Source organism: Lactuca sativa, chromosome 5 (genome assembly GCF_002870075.4).
Source record: "Lactuca sativa cultivar Salinas chromosome 5, Lsat_Salinas_v11, whole genome shotgun sequence".
NCBI lineage: Eukaryota > Viridiplantae > Streptophyta > Magnoliopsida > Asterales > Asteraceae > Lactuca > Lactuca sativa.
Genome location: NC_056627.2, coordinates 70,328,000 through 70,351,228, shown reverse-complemented (window position 1 = coordinate 70,351,228; position 23,229 = coordinate 70,328,000). Strand labels below are relative to the sequence as shown.

General features: G+C 32.1%; 1 protein-coding gene across 1 annotated transcript; it reads right to left on the bottom strand.

The window, feature by feature from the left end:
* Positions 1-331: 331 nt before the first annotated feature.
* Positions 332-3,101, bottom strand: LOC111898411 (auxin-responsive protein IAA29). Its single transcript, XM_023894329.3, has 4 exons — positions 2,881-3,101; positions 2,460-2,725; positions 734-824; positions 332-549 (listed from the first exon to the last, which is right to left on the bottom strand). The coding sequence occupies exons 1-4, from the start codon at positions 3,039-3,041 to the stop codon at positions 504-506; spliced, it is 564 nt and encodes a 187-aa protein (XP_023750097.1). The 5' UTR covers positions 3,042-3,101; the 3' UTR covers positions 332-503.
* Positions 3,102-23,229: the final 20,128 nt, after the last annotated feature.

Sequence of the window (23,229 nt, the reverse complement as noted above, 5' to 3'; positions counted from 1 at the left end):
TAACAACAATGTTATTGTTATATTCAAAAAATCATATATTTGTAAAGACTTCAACTATATAGGTGTTTCTACGCAACGCACGGACATTCGCCTAATAACTTTATATATCTAATGTTTTGCTCATCCATCCACCACTTGATCAATTGACATAATTATGGGAAGAAGAAAGGATCATTAAATGTATGTTCAACACCAATGAAATTATCATTCTGACGAAGTAAATCTTCTTCAACTTGGTTTAAGGTTTTCATGTACGCGCAACCACATATAAGATTATTCATCTTGGATTTTTTGCCTTTAATTTCCTTAGCTAACTTTTACTTTTTCAATGTACGCGCAACCACATATAAGATTAACATATTATAATGATTTCTAACTAATACATGAATGGTTATTCACTAGATTGGTCATAACCAATTCAAATAATAACATCATATACACTTCAAAAGCTACTTATATGTGGGAGTGATACGTCTTCATATATATTCTCGGATCCGCGCATATTAGTTTCTTGCCAATCGTATACGTTGTACGCTAGCTATGAACATTCTGCAAAAAGAAAAAATTATGTTAGAACCAATGCAACCAACATTCGACAATACTAAGATTAACTCGCATGTGTTATAAAACAACTATGTGTTACCCTTAATAACATTTGATAAAGTAATGGATTATATGTTGGAATGCAGGTTTCTTAGGTTGAATGGTAAATTAGTAATAAAAAGATGCGTACTCCCATGGAAAGTCTCGTGCAAGTAACCAGTGTCCATCTTTGTGTTGATATACGAGCGTGTAACTTGCACCTTCTTCATGAATTTCAACATCTATATCCATCCACAATTTAAATACATAAATTTAGCTCAATGTTTAAATACAATGACCAAAAACATGAAGACTTTGTTTATCATTCTTTTCTATTTTACTTTTAAGTTACATTGATCATCAATACATTCATATCATTGTAAGACCTGATTTCGATCTAACATTTTACATACCTAATCGTAAGTAATGCAATAAAGATTATCACATTGCCATAGTAAGCCACTTAACCTCTCAAATACTTATTAAGTTTACTTACATCAGCTTTTGCACTGACTTTTATTCAACAAAAACATGTGTTATAAATATTCTCAAAATGTTAACATTAAATTTTTTTTTTAAATAACTAATTACATTTTATCATAAATATTTTAGAAAGCTTACTTTTATATATATATATATATATATATATATATATATATATATATATATATATATATATATATAAGGTTAGGTTTATCTGAGACGGCCTAATTTTATAAGACTGTGAGACACATTTTTTTATTTATTTTTATTTTTTTAGTTAATTCAAGTTCCAAAAATAATATTTAAAAAAGAATTTTTGGATTTTTCCATTTATTTTGCATTTTAAAATTATTTTTTAGAATAAGTACAGTGTAATATTCGATTAAAATATTTTACGTATTTTTCAAAAAAAAAAACGGGATTTTATTTATTTATTTACTTATTTTTAGTTAATTCAAGTTCCGAAAAAAAAAATTTAAAGAAAGAACTTTTAGATTTTTCCATTTATTTTGCATTTTAAAATTATTTTTTAGAATATGTATAGTGTAATATTCTATTAGAATATTTCACGTATTTTTAAAAAAAAAAAACCGGGATTTTTTTTATTTTTTTTATTTTTTTTAGTTAATTCAAGTTCCCAAAATAATATTTAAAAAAATAATTTTTGGATTTTTCCATTTATTTTGCATTTTAAAATTATTTTTAAATTTGGTCTCACGGTCTCATAAAATTAGAATGATCTCAAATGAACCTAAACCAATATATATATATATATATATATATATATATATATATATATATATATATATATATATATATATATATATAGACACACACACACACACACACTAGTAGAATAACCGCACAATGAGACGGATAAAAATTAATTTCATTGGGTGATTGATTCCGAGAAGGTGATTGGTTATTTTGGTGGACGTCAAATAATTTATTTTGATGAATAGTTTCAAGTAGTTTTATAAGTTTATATTATTTTAATTTAAAAATATTTTTATTAACATTTTTCTAACAATAGTTATTATAAATTTTATTAGACAAAACTACTACAAAATTGGTTGTCATGTTTACAAAAACTATGGACAAGATGCAAAAAAAATTCGACTTGCATTGAATATCAAAAATCTAAGAAATTTTCTCGGTTTTGGACTTAAAAAAACGAAATGATTGTTTTTCTCTTTTAATTTTTTTTGATTTTCTTTTTTGCATTTTATTATTTATTTTAGTATTTAAAAAATTATAAAATGCTATCTTTTCACAAATTTATTCTCATTTATACATACATTTGTTTGAATTTTGAAATATTTATCATATATAGTTTATCTACACCACATTTTATCCTAGACAGCATCAAATAAAACAAAAGGGCAGGGTCTTACATTTGTCAAACATGTCGAGCAATGTGTTGGTGAGCATTTGATAAGAATGAAAAGCATTCAAGTCGATTTTCCTTGCAATTCCAACTCCATCCATCTTCACCTTCACAAACAACGACTCATTGTAGTTGTTAGTCATCACATGGATATTGTCACCTTCTTCTTCATCATCCACCCTTCCATTAAACCCTACACCTTCAATCAACCTTCGCCTCCATGAATTCAATGGTGGCCATCCAGTTAAACCTTCTCCTTCACCATCCAAATCTCTACACCCACAATATAATTCTTGTTAGTTAATGACAAAAAAAAACTATTATTATGCGTTGTGCTGTGGCTACAAGGAAAGTTATGGACTTTAGGGCCTCCTTTTTTATTGAATAAAAGCTCATTGATAACAGTTTGGATCAAGGAGTACACTTACTGTTGGTAATCTTCGTTGACGGAATTTTTGTTGGGTTCATCTTCTTCTTCTTGATTCCATGAAACCAGAGGATATCTTGTCGTGGTGTTGCCAACATGGCAGGTTTTCTTCATTGGTTGTCTTCTTTGATTGGGAGGTGAAAGACTTAGCTCAAGTTCCATTGTGTTTGTGTGTGTGAGAGAGAGATCTTTGTGTGTTTCGTGGTTTCTTTTGTTTAGAATTTTCCAAGTATTTATAAAGCTTCCAAGTAGTTCACTAGTGCGATATATGGTGGGTAAAGGAGATCAAGAGGAGCAAGTGGGGAAAACTAAAACGACAAACACTTGTAACATTAGCATCGTGGCTTGTAATTTCTCCCAATATAAATTGATATATCAGTCTCCTTTTAATTACATAGATTAACTATGGTTTTCTTTATTTATTTATTTATTTATAGAATTTCATATATATGTCTTTCTTAAACATAAAAATATCATATTTATCCAACTTATTTTTTAAATATCATATTTACCTTTTATAAAATTTCTAAGTATTATATTTATCCTTCATAAATTTTCAAAATATCATATACGTTCTTTTTAAACATCAAAATATCATATATGCCCTTCTTAAATATTAAAATATAATATACATCCTTTTTAAATATCAACATATCAATGGTAATATCTAAAATATCTTCCATTTACAACATAATAATGATCAACAACAACAAAAACTAAACAATTAAAATATGCAATCCATAGAAAGGGATGAAGATGAATCTTTTTGTCTGTCAAGAGGCCGACATTCCAACAATTTAGAAGTTCACATTCCATTATTATGGACGTAAATATAATATGGTTAAATTTTTAATTATTATAATAATTCTAAGGTATAAAAGATGATTATAAAATATTAAAAATATTATAAAAAAGAATTTGGGCAAATATGATATTTTGAAGATTTATAAAGGGTAAATATGATATTGAATAATTAAGCAAGACAAATATGATATTTTGAAGTTTCAGAAGGACATATATGAAAGTCTCCATTTTTTTATATAAATAAATATGGTCTGTAGCATGACAAACATCTTTTTTATGCATAATTAAGGTATATATATATATATATATATATATATATATATATATATATATATATATATATATATATAAAATAAGTTTACATCGTAATTTGATTTCTATACAACGTTAATTTTGTCAAAAATTGGCTAGTGTTTTTTTCAATTTGTTATAATTTTGAATATTTAACCAATCAACCTGATTGTCGATTAACACGTTAGTTTTGACAACATGACATGTTTACGTAGCATACTTGACTTGACAAAATTGAAAAAAAAAATGTCACAATAGACATTAAATTAACTTTTTCTAATTTTGACATTCAAACTTTTTGCTCAAAATTAATCATTATTTTTCAAATTTTGTTCAATTTTGATGACATTATTTTTGTTCTAAATCTTACATCATTTTTTTGTTACATTTGAAACCGTATAAATATATATTTTTTTTAAATTTGAAACTGTATAAATAATTTTTTTAATTAAAAATGATATTTTTTTGTATAAAAACAAGGTTTTTTTTTACATTTAGACCATAATGTTATTATAAATATGTATTCATTATATTTTAACCGTATTTTAAAAAAATATACATATTTTTTGATTTTTTTGGAAAAAATTATAATATCTTAAAATTTAAAGATTTAGTATGTCAAAATTATTAAATAAAATATAACTGAAGTTGAAACAAAAACTAACTTTGGGAAAATTGTTCATGTAAAAATGATTTGTATTGGTCATTTATTTAAATGAAATATAAAAGATTCACTAAATAATAAACGTCATATGAAGTTAAAAAGTCTAGTTAGACAATAGATAAGATAATCCAATTAAGATACATCAACTCTAAAATAACAAATTAAATATATATTAATTACACTATAGCTTGATTTTTCATATATTATTAGGATGTTATAATTTTTTTTCCAACAAATCAAGAAGTGTATTCGGAAGAACCAAACTAAATGTCGTTTTTAAATGAAAAAAAATATATTTATATTTCAAATGTAAAAAAGAAATATTACTTATATGGTTTCAAGAGAAAAACAGTCACAATTGAACAAAATTGGAAAAATATAATGTTCTATTTGGAACAAAAAAAAATAAAGTGTCAAAATTGAAAAAAGAAAATTAAAATTAAAATTTAGTGTAAAAAATGAGAAAAATGAAAATTTAGTGTATTTTGTGTAAACTATTTTATTTTGACACATCAACATATCATGTCATCAAAACTGAGACATCATCATGTCATGCAGCACACAACTGGGTTGATTGATTAAGTAGTCGGAATTTTAACAATTTGAAAATGTTTTGTCCAATTTACTATTATTATTATTATTATTATTATTATTATTATTATTATTATTTAAAATGAAAATTTCTAACGAGGGTTTCGAGCTAGCTTTCGTGCACCGACTAATCATTCACTGCAAATATTAGAATTTGCCTTATGTTATGGAGTCACTGTATGCAAACGACCATGACCATAAGGATTGAGTAGTGTCCGGATTTAAATATAAGTCAATATGTTATAAACTATATATTTAACGTGTCTTACCAAGTCATCCAACCCAAATGGTTGTGTCTAATTTTAGATAAAAAAAAAAATAATGTAATGTTAAAATCGAATTTTCATATAAACTTAATAACATTATGGTATTTATTCTTAATTGTAATGTATCTGTCTCAAGAGAAAGAAAATAAAACGAAAACAAATTAAGGTGAAAAAAAATGTTATTTACTTCAAAATTTATCTATTAGTTGAACGAAAATAATGTAACTGATATGATATTAAAAATTTTAATTGCTAACTACAAGTTACAATATTAAAATCTTTTTATTCTAATAAAAGAATAGTTTTATTCTCTTTTTAATATATGTCATCTTATTATGTCTTCTAATTAATGTCTGCCACTTATCAATCTATTCATTCTTTATTTTAAATTTCAAAATTTGAACTTGTCACTCTAATTATATTAAATTAATAACAATATGATAAATATTAAAATAAAATTAATACAAATTATAAAGTGATATAATTTCATATATTTATTTAAAACAATGATTATAATTTTATATAACTAAAAATTCTTTTAATTAATACTTTATTTAAAATAATTGATTAATTAATTTAAGTTTTTACTATAAAAATTAAATTAATTTTATAAACATGGTTTTTATAAATTATAAACCGGTATACAAATAATATATATATATATATATATATATATATATATATATATATATATATATATATATATATATATATATATATATATATATATATATATATATATATATATATATAGGAATAAGTTCTATGGAAAACAAATAACTAGGGCAATATCTACCGGAACCAATAATCAAATGACACGTGTCTATTTTTTTCTTTACAAGTAATGTATTGTGGAAGTTATTGTGGAAGTGATGTGCTGTCATGTTTTCATTGGTTCAAATATGTGTTGCCCTAATCATTCATTTTCCATATAACTCTTCCCTATATATATATATATATATATATATATATATATATATATATATATATATATATATATATATATATATATATATATATATATATATATATATATATATATTGGTAGGTGATATGAATATGAAGGTGGATAACATTGAAGGCAAAGGTCGGGAAAAGGGGTGACTTATGCTTTGGTTCGGAGGACCAACCCCCCATAACATGTCATTTTCTCTACCTATCTTTGGATATGATCCTATTCTCCTCCTCTTTTTTATATTTTATCCAAATGTAATATATTTTATTTGTATAATGGTCGTCTATAGTTATTAAGATAATTTTACTTTAAACATTGTCATTTACAAGGGCACGATTCCTATGAGAACGATGTCCTAATTTTATGTTTGACTATTTTCAACCGTTTTATAAGTGGTTAATATTGTATCGTTGACACATATTCAAATGCAATCGTGACTTGAATATTTATATTTTAAATCGTGACTTGAAAGAAAGGTTATTCCTTTTACGAGTATTTTTCTTTGATAAGTATAATTATAATCATGATGGAAAAACATTACACATAATTTATTATGGATGTTACTATATGTATCATTTTTCATTCACATATACAATCAAATACACACTCACACAAGAGATGCAGGAGGAGGGATGGGATGATACGTATAAAATAAGCATTTGTTATATATTAGTTCATCTCAGTTCCCTTTATATATATTATTAAAATTTGATATCGTTATAACAGATGTCATTTATTTCCTCAATTTCATTTAATGTTGTAAATAGTTTGAGGCTGGGATGAGACTGTAGAGTTTACGCATTAAGTTTACGAGCCATGACGAGTTATTGTTGATTTCAAAGCATTATTTAAGGTGATATATATATATATATATATATATATATATATATATATATATATATATATATATATATATATATATATATATATATATATATGGTAAAGTGAATATACCTAACAACCCTATATAATTTAGGTACCTAACCACATCATACTACGTAATTTTGTATCATATTTGCATTGTAATCACCCAAAGTTCTTAAAATTCAACCTCATAACTTGATTGTTTCCAAAATATTTAGATTTTCACCATTATGTTCCTTTAAATGACGTCTTTCTATCGGAGACCCCCTGATGGACTTCATATACTACCATCACAAATCAAATGGTGTAGGAGGAATATAATGGTGAATGTTTGAAAATCTTGGAAATAAATCAAGTTAAGGGTTGAAGTTTAAGAGATTGTAATGGAAATATAAGGTTGTTAGGTATGTATATATATATATATATATATATATATATATATATATATATATATATATATATATACACACATTTACACACACACACACATGCTAGGCGTATGTCCGCGCGTTGCACAGAAATACCTATATAGTTGAAGTATTTACAAATATATGTATTTTTTAAATATAACAATAACTTTGTTATTAAATTTGACATAATAATCCGTATATTAAATGATATAATATATTGATTATTTTAAATTAAATGATAATATATACATCTATTATAACTGTTTAATCTCAATCGTTTAAATGACTTCTACCCGCAAGTTACACACGAATAAAATTAAATATAATATATGGTTTAATGTTATTGATGGTTGTTCTTATTCTTAATTAATTTTTTAAAATTCATTTGCTTAATTTTTTAATTTCTATCATCATAATTATTTAAAATAACAAACATTGTTTTTTGATTTTAAATGTAACAATATAATCATTTATATAGAGTTATCTTTAACTATTGTTATTGTAAGTTATTTTAAGCTACTTATTTGAAATTTTTTAACAATTATAAAAATATCTTTAGGAAATATTTGAATTAAATTGAGATTACAATTTAGTTTTTGCATTTATCACTACATTTATCACTTTTAATTATTTACAAAATATTTTTTGATTTTTTAATTTGAACTACAATTTATATTTAATTTGACACTGTAATGTTATATTTAAATTAACAATTTAAGTATTTTGTCCAAACTCTTCAAAAGTTGTAGCTTTAAAATGATAATGATTTACATACACCAACATTTTAAATCTAATAAATTAATTATAATATATTAAAATTTAAAGAAATAACTTTATAAGTTGAAGTAAATATCTTATTTTAAAATTAAAATTTAGTTTATTTAAGATTACACTTTAGGTTTGATATTTATTTAACTTTATTAATCAACTTATAATCATTATTAGAAAGACACTACAATTTATCACTTTTAACTATTTATAAAATATTTTTTGAGTTGTTTAAGTTAAACTAAATTTTATTTTTAAGTTGACCCTATAATGTTATATTTAAATTAATAATTTAAGTGTTTTATAAAAATTGTTCAAAAATTGTATCTTTAAAATGGTAACGGTTTACATCCAACAATATATTAAAAATAATAAATTCAATATAACATGTTAAAAGTTAAAAAAAAAAATATATAATTTTATAAGTATAAGAAAAAATATTAATTTAATATTGAAACTTAGTTTATATATAATTACACTTTAGGTTTGATATTTATTTAACCTTATTAACCCATTTATAATTATTATTAGAAAGAAATTGAAAAGTCTCGAACAGTTGTGTACAATCACGCTGGTGCCTTCCTGCGATCCTCAGAAGTACCTGAAACACATAACACATAACACAGTAAGCATAAAGCTTAGTGAGTACCCCAAGATACCACTCACAAATAATTAGCCACTCGAGGCTATAGCTCTAGAAGACCCTCCAATCAATGTGTCTCAGTGGGACCCTCCAGTCCCACAGCTCGTTGGACCCTCTGGTCCAGTCTAAGTGAGGACCCTCTGGCCTCATAGTTCGTTGGACCCTCTGGTCCGGTCTAAGTATCGCATAATATAGCATAAATATCACAAAACAAAATGCATAACTCAAGTAAGCACATACGACCCTCTGGTCACACATAAATACCACTTTATGTAATGTATAGTAAGAAGACTCACCTCGAAGCAAGCAAGCTAATACACCTCGTACACGAATCACCGATCTAGCCTCCGCCTAATACATGTGGTGATTATCTCTAATTAGATCACAATTTTAATAAATTTATATTAACACCTTTTAAGTCTTGGTAAGGGTAAAAGACCATTCTACCCCTCCAAGATCTTAGTTACTCACATTGGTTAAAACTCTAAAAGTCAACCAAAGTCAAACTTGAGTCAACAGTCCCTGTTGACCCAACTCGACGAGTGTATCAGGAGGACTCGTCGTGTCCCCTCATTCCCTCAGAGGCCTTATGAAAACCACCTCTACTCATCGAGTTGACCCGCTAACTCGACTAGTAACAACATGCTCAGACTTATCGGAAAAAACCCTAAGCGACTCGTCGAGTCAGCTCATAGACTCGGCGAGTTTATCCAGTCCATACTCCCATTCAGATGTTTTAAGGCAGATCCATCACTCTAAATACTAGATCTAGACTTCCTAGGCTCGAATGTCACATAAAGCTTCAATCTTTACGTTCATGCATGGCATATTTGCTCTATAATGCCATTCCAAGCTCCAAGAAAGGTTAAATGCACATGAGGTTGCCTCTAGCTCAATAAAGCTTGAATCTTTGAACTCTCAAGGCCTTCTCTAGTCCACATCTGAGGTTTTAACCTTAAACCATGCTCAAATAACTAAAGGACGCAAGATGATTGGAAGAAAACCCTAAAAACTCGCAAAAATGAGATCTAACGAATATGTGGCCAATATGAGAGCTTTTTACCTCAAAATAGAAGCTGATGAAAGAAAAATACAAGATCCACAACCTTTCGTCAGTTGGATCAACCAAGCTCCTCCAATCATTCCTCCAAAATGCACAAGAATGCTCAAAATGGTCTCTCTCTCTATACAACGAATTGGACAGGTTAGGGTCTCTCTCTGTGAAGTGTGGCCGCACAAGGAGGCTATAAGTGCCTTTAAATAGGTCACAAACCTGGGGATTTTGGGTTTCTCATTCCAGTGCCTACTCGGTGAGTCTACTCTTGGACTCGTCGACTAGATCATTAAACTCACGTGGTCATACTCGCTTCTACTCGGAGAGTTATAGCGCCAGCTCGTCGAGTAGATCAATGATTCTCGAAAATAAATAATAAAATTAATATACCTGGAAATCCGGATGTTTCAATACTCCCCCACTAGAATCAGATTTTGCCCTCGAAGTCTTGCTCCACAAATAACTCTGGATATTGCTCCCACATCTCTGACTCCGGCTCCTAAGTCAACTCGGATCCCCTTCGATGCTGCCACTGGACTTGAACCAAGGGCACTACCTTGTTCCTCAGAACCTTCACATTTCGATCCAAGATCGCGATCGGCCTCTCAATATAATTCAGGCTCACATCTACTTGAATGTCTTCCAGTGGTACCACTGTCGTCTCATCGGCTACACATTTCCTCAACTGGGACACATGGAAGGTGTTATTGATCTGACTCAACTTTACAGGTAGCTCCAACTGGTATGCTACCCTACCAACTCTGGCGGTCACTCTGAAAGGACCGATGTATCGGGGTCCCAAATTAACGTGCTTCCGGAAATGGATCACCCCTTTCCATCGGGACACCTTCAGAAGCACAAAATCTCCTACCTGAAATTCTAGCTCGGACCCTCTCCTGTCCGCATAGCTCTTCTGGCGACTCTGTGTCGTCAGTAACCTCTGTCTGACCTACTGAATTTGCTCGGTCATTTTTGGCACTTTCTTCATGCCACCCATCACTCTCTGCCCACTTCTCCCCAGCAAATGGGAGTCTGATACCTTCTTCCATACAAAAGATTAAAGGGAGGCATACCAATACTCGAATGATAGTTGTTTTTGTAAGAAAACTCAACCAGTGGTATGTAGGTGTCCCATCTTCCTTCGAAGTCCATGAAACACACACACAACATGTCCTCAAGCGTCTGAATCATCCGCTCGCTTTACCCATCGGTTTGTGGGTGATACGTGGTACTGAAATGCAAGCACGTGCCCAACTCCTCATGGAACTTCTTCCAAAACCTGGAAGTAAAATGCACGTCCCGATCTGACACTATCGAGACTGGCACCCCATGACAAGCCACCACTTCTCTCACATAGATCTCAACCACTCTCTCTGCAAAATAGCTCTCACTAATAGCAAGGAAGTGAGCACTCTTCGTTAATTGGTCCACAATCACCCAAATCGCATCAACTCCTCGCGCAGTCCTTGGCAACTTGGTGATAAATTCCATCGATATCTGCTCCCACTTCCACTGGGCAATCTCAAGGGGCTGTAATGGACCATGTAGACGTTGGTGCTTTGCCTTGACCTGGCGGTAGGTCAAGCACCTCTCAACTACCTAGGCAACATCCCTCTTCATACAGGGCCACCAATAGTCACTTTTCAGGTCTAAATATATCTTAGTAGCCCCAGGATGGATCGAGAACCTCGATCTATGCACCTCCTCCATCAGTATACGCCGAGCTCTGCCCGTATAGGGTACCCAAATCCACCCTCGGAAAGTCATAAGTCATTGGCTATCCGTCACAAACTCAGACACCTGCCCAATCACCCACTCCCTCTTGTGGTTCTCTGGTTTCACGGCCTCCACCTGGGCTTCTCGAATGGTATCCAAGACATGAGTCATCACTGTCATCCTCATACACATATCTCGAATCAGGGAACTCTCCGCTCTACGACTAACGACGCCGACCACCACGTTAGCCTTGCCCGGATGATACATGATCTCATAGTCATTGTCTTTCACCATATCCAACCATCTCCTCTGCCGCATATTTAGGTTGGTTTGATCCATTAGATACTTCAGGCTCTTGTGGTCCATGTATATGGTACACCGAAACCCATACAAGTAGTGGCGCCATATCTTGAGGGTGAACACCACCGCCGCCAAATCTAGATCGTGGTTAGGATACCTCGTCTCATGAGGCTTCAACTGCCTTGATGCGTATGCTATTATGTTCCCTCTCTGCATTAGCACCGCACCCAACCCAAATGTAGATGCATCACAGTAAACCACAAAGTCCTCCATTCCCCCTGGAAGGGCTAACATTAGGCTTCGCACAATTGCTGGCGAAGAGTCTTGAATAAGGTCTGCTGGTCAGGACCCCAAGGAAAAGCAACGTCCTTTCGGGTCAACCTGGTGAAGGGGACAACAATCTTGGAGAAATCCATGATAAATCTCCGATAGTAGACGTCCAACCCTAGAAAACTCCTGATCTCGGTGGGGGATCTCGGCACCTCCCATCTCATAATTCCTTCTCCACCGGGGGAACATACTCATCTCGAAACATAGTAGTAAACCTCTCCTAAGAAACTACAGTGAGCTCTGCAGACCTGAAGTTGGCTGTTACAAACTTCCACCAGTCCTTCGCCCCCAAGCAAAGGTGGTTCAGCGCGAACCGTAACCTCAAATATTCTGGATAGGAACAAGTGTAGAAACACCCCTCGATGTCTGAGATCCATCTTATCACAGAAATTGGGTCCTGAGTCCCGTTAAACTCCGGAGGCTTCGTGTTGCTGAACTCCCGGTACAGCAACAAGTCACCCACGTGTGGCCTGGCAGCAACGACAGCTGCGGTGGCTATAGTAGCAGCCACCTCGGTAACCACAGTGTAACGCTCATCAAACGTCTCAATCAAGGTGGTCTTGATAGACCCAAATATCCACAGGATGGCCTCTCGGATAGCTGCGGCCACCTCCTCGTGAATCATCCTGCAAATCGCGTCATCGCTAACTCCACTGCTCTGAGGGTTGTGGCTCGTACCCACCATGATGTCTCTAAAACACAACATAAAATAATCATAGACTTGCTCGAGTATATGTTGGATAAGGTGTCTAAGTCCATAACTATTTCGGGTTAATACTTGACCCGACCCGGCATGGTCCATTTGGGTTGCATGACACCATGCAATTGGATAGACTAAATGAGAGGAATAACACTTGGAGATTATTAATATATTATAAGTTCTAATATATTAATAATATTATTTGATTAGTTTGATCAAAGAATTAATTTGGAATTAATTAAGTGATCAAAAGATAACTAATTAAATATATGGGTTGATTATGTAAATCATTCATATCTTGTATAGTGGGCTAAGAGGCTCCATGGATTATCAAGTTGGGTTCTACCCATAGGATGCTCCATGGGAGTTACAAACCCATGGGTCATGGAAATGAAGAGTCATGACACATTAGGGTTTACATGGTGTAACCCTAGATGTGTCAACACTATATAAGAGTCCCATTCTCCACCAAAATCGGCTACACATAAGAAACTAGAGGGCTAGGCCGATTTCAAGAAGTGTGTATTCTCTCAAAAGTCTTTCCAAGAGCATTTGGTGTTGTGTGAAGCATTTGAGACATCACACTTGGGGTGCTAGGCTCACAAGGTTTCAAGGAACTTAAGCAACAACGAGGTAAGTTATTCTATCTTTCATTCAAGTTAGAAATTGTTCCCCATGTATGCTAGATAGGAATATAACGTTGGAATTCAACTTTGCATGATAATTAGACAAACATAGATCCAAGGTTATTAGGGTTGCATGTACACTTAGGAAGTGTTAGAATACTCAAAACCCATCAGTATACTCACACTCGATTACTCCCCCTACTTGTTCCTTAGCATCCCGAGGATTCTTACTTGGACTGCTCACCGACCGGATGCTTCTAGTAGTACGGGCCCAATACTACCTTCCACACCGCATCTATAATCACCCCAAGTCCTCCTCCTAGGATTCCAGAACGCAAGTACTCTATATCTCGCCCAACATAGGCTACTCTCATAAGCTCATTTCTGCTACATACTCATACTCAAAGCAAATCACAAGTAGTAGTAAGTCCTAGGCTAAGGCATCACAAATCAGGCCATTCTAGTCCTAAAATATGAAGTACCTAGCCTACTCTCTAGCATGTATAACATATCTCATAACACTGAAAGTAAGCGTATTTTGGGAAAATCACCATTCGGGCAATGTCAACATAAATCCACAACAAAAGTCAAATCCCAGAATCCTCAACATAATCTCGAACAGGTGTGTAAAATCACGCCGGTGCCTTCCCGCGATCCTCGGAAGTACCCGAAACACATAACATATAAGATGGTAAGCATAAAGCTTAGCGAGTTCCCCAAGATACCACGCACAAATAATTATCCACTCAAGGATATAGCTTTGGAAGACCCTCCGGTCAATGTGTCTCAGTGGGACCCTCCAATCCTACAGCTTGTTGGACCCTCTTGTCTGGTCTAAGTGATGACCCTCCGACCTCATAGTTCGTTGGACCCTCCGGTCCAGTCTAATTATCGCATAATATAGCATAAATATCACAAAACAAAATGCATAACTCAAGTAAGCACATACAACCCGCTGGTCACACATAAATACCACTCTAGGTAATGTATAGTGAGAAGACTCACCTTGAAGCAAGCAAGCTAATAGACCTTGTACACGAATCACCGATATAGCCTCCGCCTAATACATGTGGTGATTATCTATAGTTAGATAACAATTCTAATAAATTCATATTAACCCATTTAAACTCTTGGTAAGGGTAAGTGACTGTTATACCCCTCCAAGATCTCAGTTACTCACATTGGTCAAAACTCTAAAAGTCAACCGAAGTCAAACTTGAGTTAACAGTCCATGTTGACACAACTCGACGAGTGCATCAGGAGGACTCGTCAAGTCCCCTCGTTCCCTCAGAGGCCTTATTAAAACCAACTCTACTCGTCGCTTGACCCGCTAACTCGACGAGTTACGTCATGCTCAGACATATCAGAACAAACCCTAAGCGACTCGTCGAGTCAGGTTATAGACTCGGCGAGTTCATCCAGCCTGTACTCCCATTCAGACGTTTTAGGGCAAATCTATCACTCCAAATATTAGATCTAGATTTCCTAGGCTCGAATGTCACGTAAAGCTTCGATCTTTACGTTCATGTATGATATATTTGCTCCATAATGCCATTATAAGCTCCAAGAAAGGTTAAATGCACATGAGCTTGCCTCTAGCTCAATAAAGCTTGAATCTTTGGACTCTCAAGGCCTTCTTTAGTCCAGATCTGAGGCTCTAACCTCAAACTATGCTCAAATAACTCAAGGACACAAGATGATTGGAAGAAAACCCTAAAAACTCACTAAAATGAGATCTAACGAATATGTTGCCAAGATGAGAGCTTTTTACCCCAGAATAGAAGTTGATGATAGAAGAATACAAGACCCACAACCTTTCCTCGGTCGGATCCACCAAGCTCCTCCAATCCTTCCTCCAAAATGCACAAGAATGCTCAAAATGCTCTCTCTCTCTCTCTCTCTCTCTCTCTCTCTCTCTCTCTTTCTCTGTCTCTCTCTTCCTCTCTCTCTCTCTCTATACAACTAAAGGGGCAGGTTAGGGTCTCTCTCCGTGAAGTGTGGCTGCACAAGGAGGTTGTAAGTTCCTTTAAATAGGTCTGAAACCTAGGGATTTAGGGTTTGTCATTCCAGTGCCTACTCGGCGAGTCTACTCTCGGACTCGTCGAGAAGATCATTAAATTCACATGGTCATACTCGCTTCTACTCGACGAGTTATAGCGTCAACTCGTCGAGTAGATCAATGATCCTCGAAAATAAATAATTAAAATAATATACCTGGAAATCTGGATGTTACAAAATCTTTGTCAAATCCATGTTGATTCGCGAAACATAAAGTTGCAGAAGAAGATATAAAGTTATCATTGATTCTGAAATCTTTATCTGTGATTGCTGAAATCTTCATGTAAAAAGAGCTGATTATATGATCAATTTGCTAACATCTTCATGTGAAAGAGTTGAATTTATGATCAATTTGCTAAAATTTTCATCTTGATTGATTCCAAACTTATCATTAGATAAATTTGAGATTCTGTTACACCAGATTGTTACAAATTGATGACTGATTGTTAAAATCAATATCTATTTTATAATATGAAACGTAAATGGATCTAAATCTTGTTCTGTGAAAGATGTAATTCTCAATCTAGGGTTTCTATGAAATGAACAAGAATCTTATATGCTTATACATATTGTCCGCATAATACAAAAATTGAACAGTGACTAAACAACCCCTGATGCTCTAATTAAGCCTCTTATTCAAAACTAATTAGCACTAATCACGTTTTATTGAGAGCCATCAGATCAATTGAAATCAAGAGCTGAAATTTGGTCCCCTTGTCTCACAAAATAATCATGGTCTCAAATGAATCTCTGCCTATATATATATATATATATATATATATATATATATATATATATATATATATATATATATATATATATATATATATATGCTTAGGTTATTGTATTCTAACTATCTATTATGTGGATGTATGGTTGATTGCAGACCACTAATATTAGTTATTTTAAGAAAATGATTAACAAATATTATTGACTTAACTATAATTGAAAAAAACATCTAATTTCATTGTAAGGGAATTTTAATTAATTAACATAAATTTAATAAAGGAAAATTGTAGATTTTAGAGTATAATTAATTCTCTTAACTTTAAATTTTTTAGATATTTAACATATTAATTCAGGTACTCTAAAAGAATATATTTATGATTATCATAAAAAAACATTAAATTCTGACATAGTACTATAAACATATATTATCAAGATTGGCAATTTTAATGAATACTTATTTTATATGAAAATAATTTTAATATTTTTGAATCAATAACTACATTCATTCTTAAAGAATACAACTATGAAACATAAATTACATTCATTATGAAAAAATTCGACTAATAATGATTAACAGTTACATTTATTCATAAAGAATAAATTTGAGAATGGTTAAAAACCAAATTAAAACATTGAAATGCAAGTAAAACATTAATACGTTCTGATAGAATATTGTTGCTAAACCATTCTAATAGAATATATTGTTAATCCATTCTAAACGAATATTGTTGCTACTTATCACATTTTAAAAATATGTATTCCCATCCCATGTGAATGATATAAAGAATTAGTTTCTAACATTTCGTTGACCTGGTTTTGTTTGATAAAAATATAATAAAATGCTAATAGTAAAAAAAAACCGGTGACATATATATATATATATATATATATATATATATATATATATATATATATATATGTATATATTACAGAAAAAAAAAAACAATAAACAGTCAAATCAAATAATCGATCATCTTCTTTCATTTCAACCAACAAAAACTCATAAGATTACCAAATGACATTTTAGCTTCAAATGGTTCAAAATGAATCAAATTATTGACTCGTTTAATCACTTGGTGCTCTGCCAGATGTGACACTAGGTAGAAGTTGTATGTCATATTGAGAAATAATGACATGGTTATTAGCAATATTGGTGGAAGAAGGAAAGAATCTTCGAGTATTATACCACTAGGTCAACAATGGAAGGTGATGATGAGCAATAAAAAAGCACCACAGATCTAACAGGAACATCTTGGAATCAGCTTCTTTACATAAGTTGGACATTTCAATTTTAACATGACATAGATTGCAAACAATTGAGCCCCTATATCATGGATGTATAATTATTTGCAAATTCATACTCAATATATTTGGATATACCATCATCATTTATAATGAGAACTTTTTGACGCTTATTTACAAATACCAAATATACATACAAACATATAACTAACATTGAATAAAAATAAACAACTAATTACATGTTCTTGTAGTCGGTAGTCCCATGTGACAAAATCTGATTTGGAATTACAGATGGCACCAAAGACTACAAGAAAACATATTTACTTAGAAGAGTTTGTACAAATAACACATCATTTTGTATTAATATAGATTATTGTATGAATAATACTTGCTACATCTATTTTGAGAATCCAAACAAAAACAAACTAGGATTGAAAGAAGTGAAGAACAAATTTACGGAAAAAATGAACCTATGGCCTTCTTCAACAACTGTCCAATGGTTCAACGTCTTCGACTCAACAATCGTTCTTTGGTGCATCAACGATTTAATGGCGGAAACTCAGTAATGTCTTGTGGTAGACCGAAGAGGGTGATTTTTTATTAGGGCTGGATCGATGGTGACTATAGTTTTCTTAACATAAAAGAAATAAAGAAGGTTTAATTATACTGGACATCAATCAACACTTTTATGGTGGTAAATTGAAGTGACGACCGACGATAGCGTCAATTTAGGGTTCCGACATGGTGCCTATGACGAAATTAACATCGTTTGGTTGAGAGGCGGTCGATTAAAGTGGCAAAATCAATACCAATGATGGCAATCTTTCAAAAAGATTGAAGGTGAAGCTAGCACTCGACGGTGGCACACAAAGGCGTGTGAAGATAGGGAAAAGAGATGTATGGTGGGCTTAAAGAACACATGAACATACGTCTCTCCCTCTTTCTCTCTCTCTCTCTCTATATATATATATATATATATATATATATTGTTGGATCTATATGCTCAAGAATCATTATTGAGTTATATTGTTTATAACATATGATCCAATAAGGTCACACCTTAATCAAGTTGGTTGTTATTCAATATTTATTAAGTATTTGATTATTAATAAATAAATTCAACTCTTGTATTTTATTAAATAATTTTTTTATAAAAATAATAACATACGAAAAAGACAAATTAGTTATTACTGTTGGATTAGTGTCTAAGTCCATAACTATTTTGGTATGTACATGACCCGATGGTGCATGGTCTCTTTGGGTTGCCTTCACCAAAGCAACTTGATAGGATGAATTATGGAGAGAAAGGATTAAATATGATTTATTAATATAGTATGAGAATAATATATTAAAGGAGAAATCATATTGTTTAATTAATATTAGTCAATAATTAATTGGTAATTAGTTTTGTGACTAAAAGAGATTAATTAAACTTAAGGGACTGGAATTGTAATTATAAGATAATTGAAATTTGGGCCATGGATTGCCTTTTATTATAAGGTGGACGAATTCTATGGGGGAAGCCCATATGAAATCGTCCAAGGCCTTATGGAAAGGGCTCCATGGGTTGCTTAGGGATTAAGCATCCAAATTAGGATTTCCTTGTTAGATAACCCTAATTGCCTCACTATATATAGATCCCTTAAGGACAAAAAACGTGGACAAGCAACCTTCTAGGGTTTTCACATGGTTTTGGCAGCCTCCATCCTCTCTCCTCTTCATCCTCTTGCTTATGGTGTTTGTGAACCATTAGAGGAGTGACACTTGTGACTCTAAGCCCTCTAAAGTCAATTCAAGGAGGAATTGGGATTGTTATTGCTACATAACAATCAAGGTAATATCATAAATCTAATTATATGTTAATATCGATTTCCATATGCTAGAATTAGGGTTTATAGTCTTGGATAACTTGCATGTACAATAGAGAAACCTAGATCCAAGCATTAGGGTTTGTATGAGCACATAGGATGTCTTATGACCAAAACCCATCAGTGGTATCAGAGCCTAGACTGGTTTCAATTGTATTGATGCATTACATGTTCAAAAAATTCGATTTTTGGTGTTTTGTAGGTTGGACTCGTCGAGTCCATGCAGACTCGACGAGTCAACTCGTCAGATGGAGGGTATTTCGCGATTTCTTGTTGTTTTTGCTTATGGATTGTTACCTTATCATATTAGATCAATATAAATCCGATTTTTTGAGATATATGACTATAGTTTTGATCTAATTGAAGATATTTATCAATTAATAAGATAATTGTTTCCTTATGTGATAATTGTTTAATTATTTTGACTAAATTGATAAATTGTTTTGCAAGAAATCATTAAATAAATCAAATATGGATAATTATGTGATTAATTGTTAATTTAGATTATTTGTTATTTGATCCTTGTTGTTATGAAATGTTTCATATTTTCCCCTTTAGGTTTTATAGTTTAAATTTGAACCCAAAAGTTTTGTTGTTTTTGAAATTTAAATAGTTAAAACCCTAATGTTTTGAAATGTTTCAAAACTTGCCCTCAAGTTTTGGAATTTAAATTTTGATTAAATGGTTTAATTTTGATGTATATTTAAATTCTAAACCCTAATGTGTTGAAATGTTTCAAAACTTGCCCTCACGTTTTGGAATTTAAAAGTTGATTAAAAGTTTAATTAGGAATGTTAAATTCTAAAACTCTAGTATAGTTTTTGAAAAAGTTCAAATCACACCCTTATGATTTTATTAATTAATTAAGGTGTATAATTAAAAGAGGTTTAATAAATCCATAAAAGTTTAGGTTTACAATTTAATTGAATTAAAAGTATAATTGTTAAATTAGACCACTTAGTATTTTGAAACTGTAAAATACACCCTATACTATATGTATGAGTAAAAGTCAGTCTTACCGTTAGTAGGCCTCATTCACGAAGCTGATCTATAAGGGTTGTTTAAGGAAATTGCCTATAAAATGGCGATTGAATGGGTATCCACTCTTACCCACCGCACTCTTGACTAGTGGAGGGTCGTTAGCCGAACGGGTAGGATGGACAAAACCTTCCATTATAAGTATAATGAAGTATAAAAGTAACTAAATGTTTTCCAAATTCCCAATCTTAGTTACTTAGGCAAAAGTGAATTGATGCAATTCCATGAAATTACACTTTGTGCCCTTGCGAAGACGTTAGTGGAGCGTGTGTGGTTTACCGGCACACTAAATGGGTCTAAGCAAAGGTAGCAAAGGGTGACTCAATGTTTGTCATATTTTGGTGGAGCGTGTGTGGTTTACCGGCACATCAAATAGGTGACTGTAACATGTGGGGGCACGATGTGGTTTGCATGGTTATTCACACCCGCTTTGTGATCCTCGGCATCCCAGTCACAAATAAGAGGGGCATATCGAGATTTAAACATGCCATTGAAAGTTCAATGAATATGAAAGGATCTAGGAGTTTTCATAGATTTAAAACTTAAATTTCTCTTCGTTTTTCGTGGTGGAAATTAGTGAATCGTCATTCACTTACCTTCAAATATTCTGCAAATAGGGTTACGGCATCCCTCTCCCGAGTTGTAGAATATTGTGTTGGGTCCTAGCCTTAGTATCTCATTTGGGTGATTTACTAAGGACTCAATCAATCAACTAACTTGAATATGTTTTCTCCCGTTTTGTAGATGTCAAAGTTTGACAACTATGGTCTTCCCAAATCCCGTGGAACAAGCATTCCACATAAAGATGATATTCCACGATTCGATCGAGGAACAAGAGATCATATTTCACTTCCTCCTCCTCCTCCAATTATTCTCCCTAACCCACAAGTTCGAAGGCTTGAAAAGTTCAAGATCACTCAAGCCCTTTTGGCAAGTAAACATAAAGAAGGAAAGTCAGTGTGTGCACACGTCCTAGGGATGAAGTCACACATTGATAGATTAAGAATAATGGGATCCGTTGTTTGTGAGGAGATGGCTGCTGATTGGGTTCTTTAGTCACTTCCTAACTCATATAGTGAGTTCTTAAGAGAGTACTATATGATGAACCGCGACGTGACCCTTATAGATCTCACCTATATGTTTATTGCTGCTGAATTAGCAATGGTTTGGCGCAATAGAAAAGCAAAGTTGATTGGTGAATCTGCCTTCAAGACCTCTATGGATATAGACAATGGCAATGAAAGACATGCTATGATCGAAAAGTTTGATCATAAGAGAAAGGTAATGTCTGAAGTAGTTCCATGTCCTGCTCCAAAAGAGTCGATTTGCTTTTATTGCCAAGAGAAGGGGCATTGGAGACGAAGCTGCCCCATTTACCTAAGAGATCTAAGATATGGGAGAGTCGAAATGTATGGATCTAATATAGGTAAAATCCATTAACTAACTCGTTTAAGCTTCATTCTAGATTCTTAATACATAATGTGATAAGATTACAATTGATGTTTTGTGGGATCGAAGAAAAGAAAGGAAGCTTAAGGGAAGAAGTGAGCAAAATCTAACCGTCAAGGAATGGATTTCGATCGCATTTCTCGAAGATTAGATTCTTGAGCTACTACTTAGAGTTAGAATTAGATTGCTAAGAAAGATGTATTAGCATAGTTTTTCAATGAATTGCATTGCAAGGACAAATTTTTTCTGCAATAAAATAAATTTTGATTTTATATTATTTGTTTATCCTTGCAATGGCGTATATGAAAAATAGATGTTTGAATGTTTCTATTATTAGCAATAATGGATTTGGTTCTTATTATATTATTTATGGAAAGTTGAGAATTTACCAAATAGGGAGAGTTTCTCATCGCCCAAGTTTCAATTGGACAAAAACTTGGAATCATGCAACTTGGTTGCACGATGAATGAGAAATTTCATATTTGGAAATTAGACTAATTCATTGACAAAGTGTCAAGTGAAGGATTAGGAGATCGAATACACAAAGTTGCGTGTTGATCAAGTCCACCATAAGAGTAACAAAGATATTTGTCATGATTTACTAAAGGTTTAGTAAATATGATTATACTTACAAGATTAAGTGTAATTCTGAATTGATTGAAAAAGTTTAAATCAATAGCAGAACGAATAAGAAGAATCAAGTAGGCAGAAAGATAAGAGTTTCTCCATTCTAAGAAGAAGGGAGAGTACCTTTATTATGTTTTATGATGTGTCTTAATGATTAAGAACCATATCTCAATTGATCCTCTAAGTGAGTCTTAGCACAATTGTATGTCTAAGAAGAGGAATCAAGAATTGAAGAAATGGTTAAATCAAGAAGTTAATCATACTTCGTTCCAATAACAAGTCTTAAAGTTAAGATTGTGACATTGAGTGAAAAGTATTAAGAAGGTTTGTAACATTCATCAAATGTGGAAAGTTGTG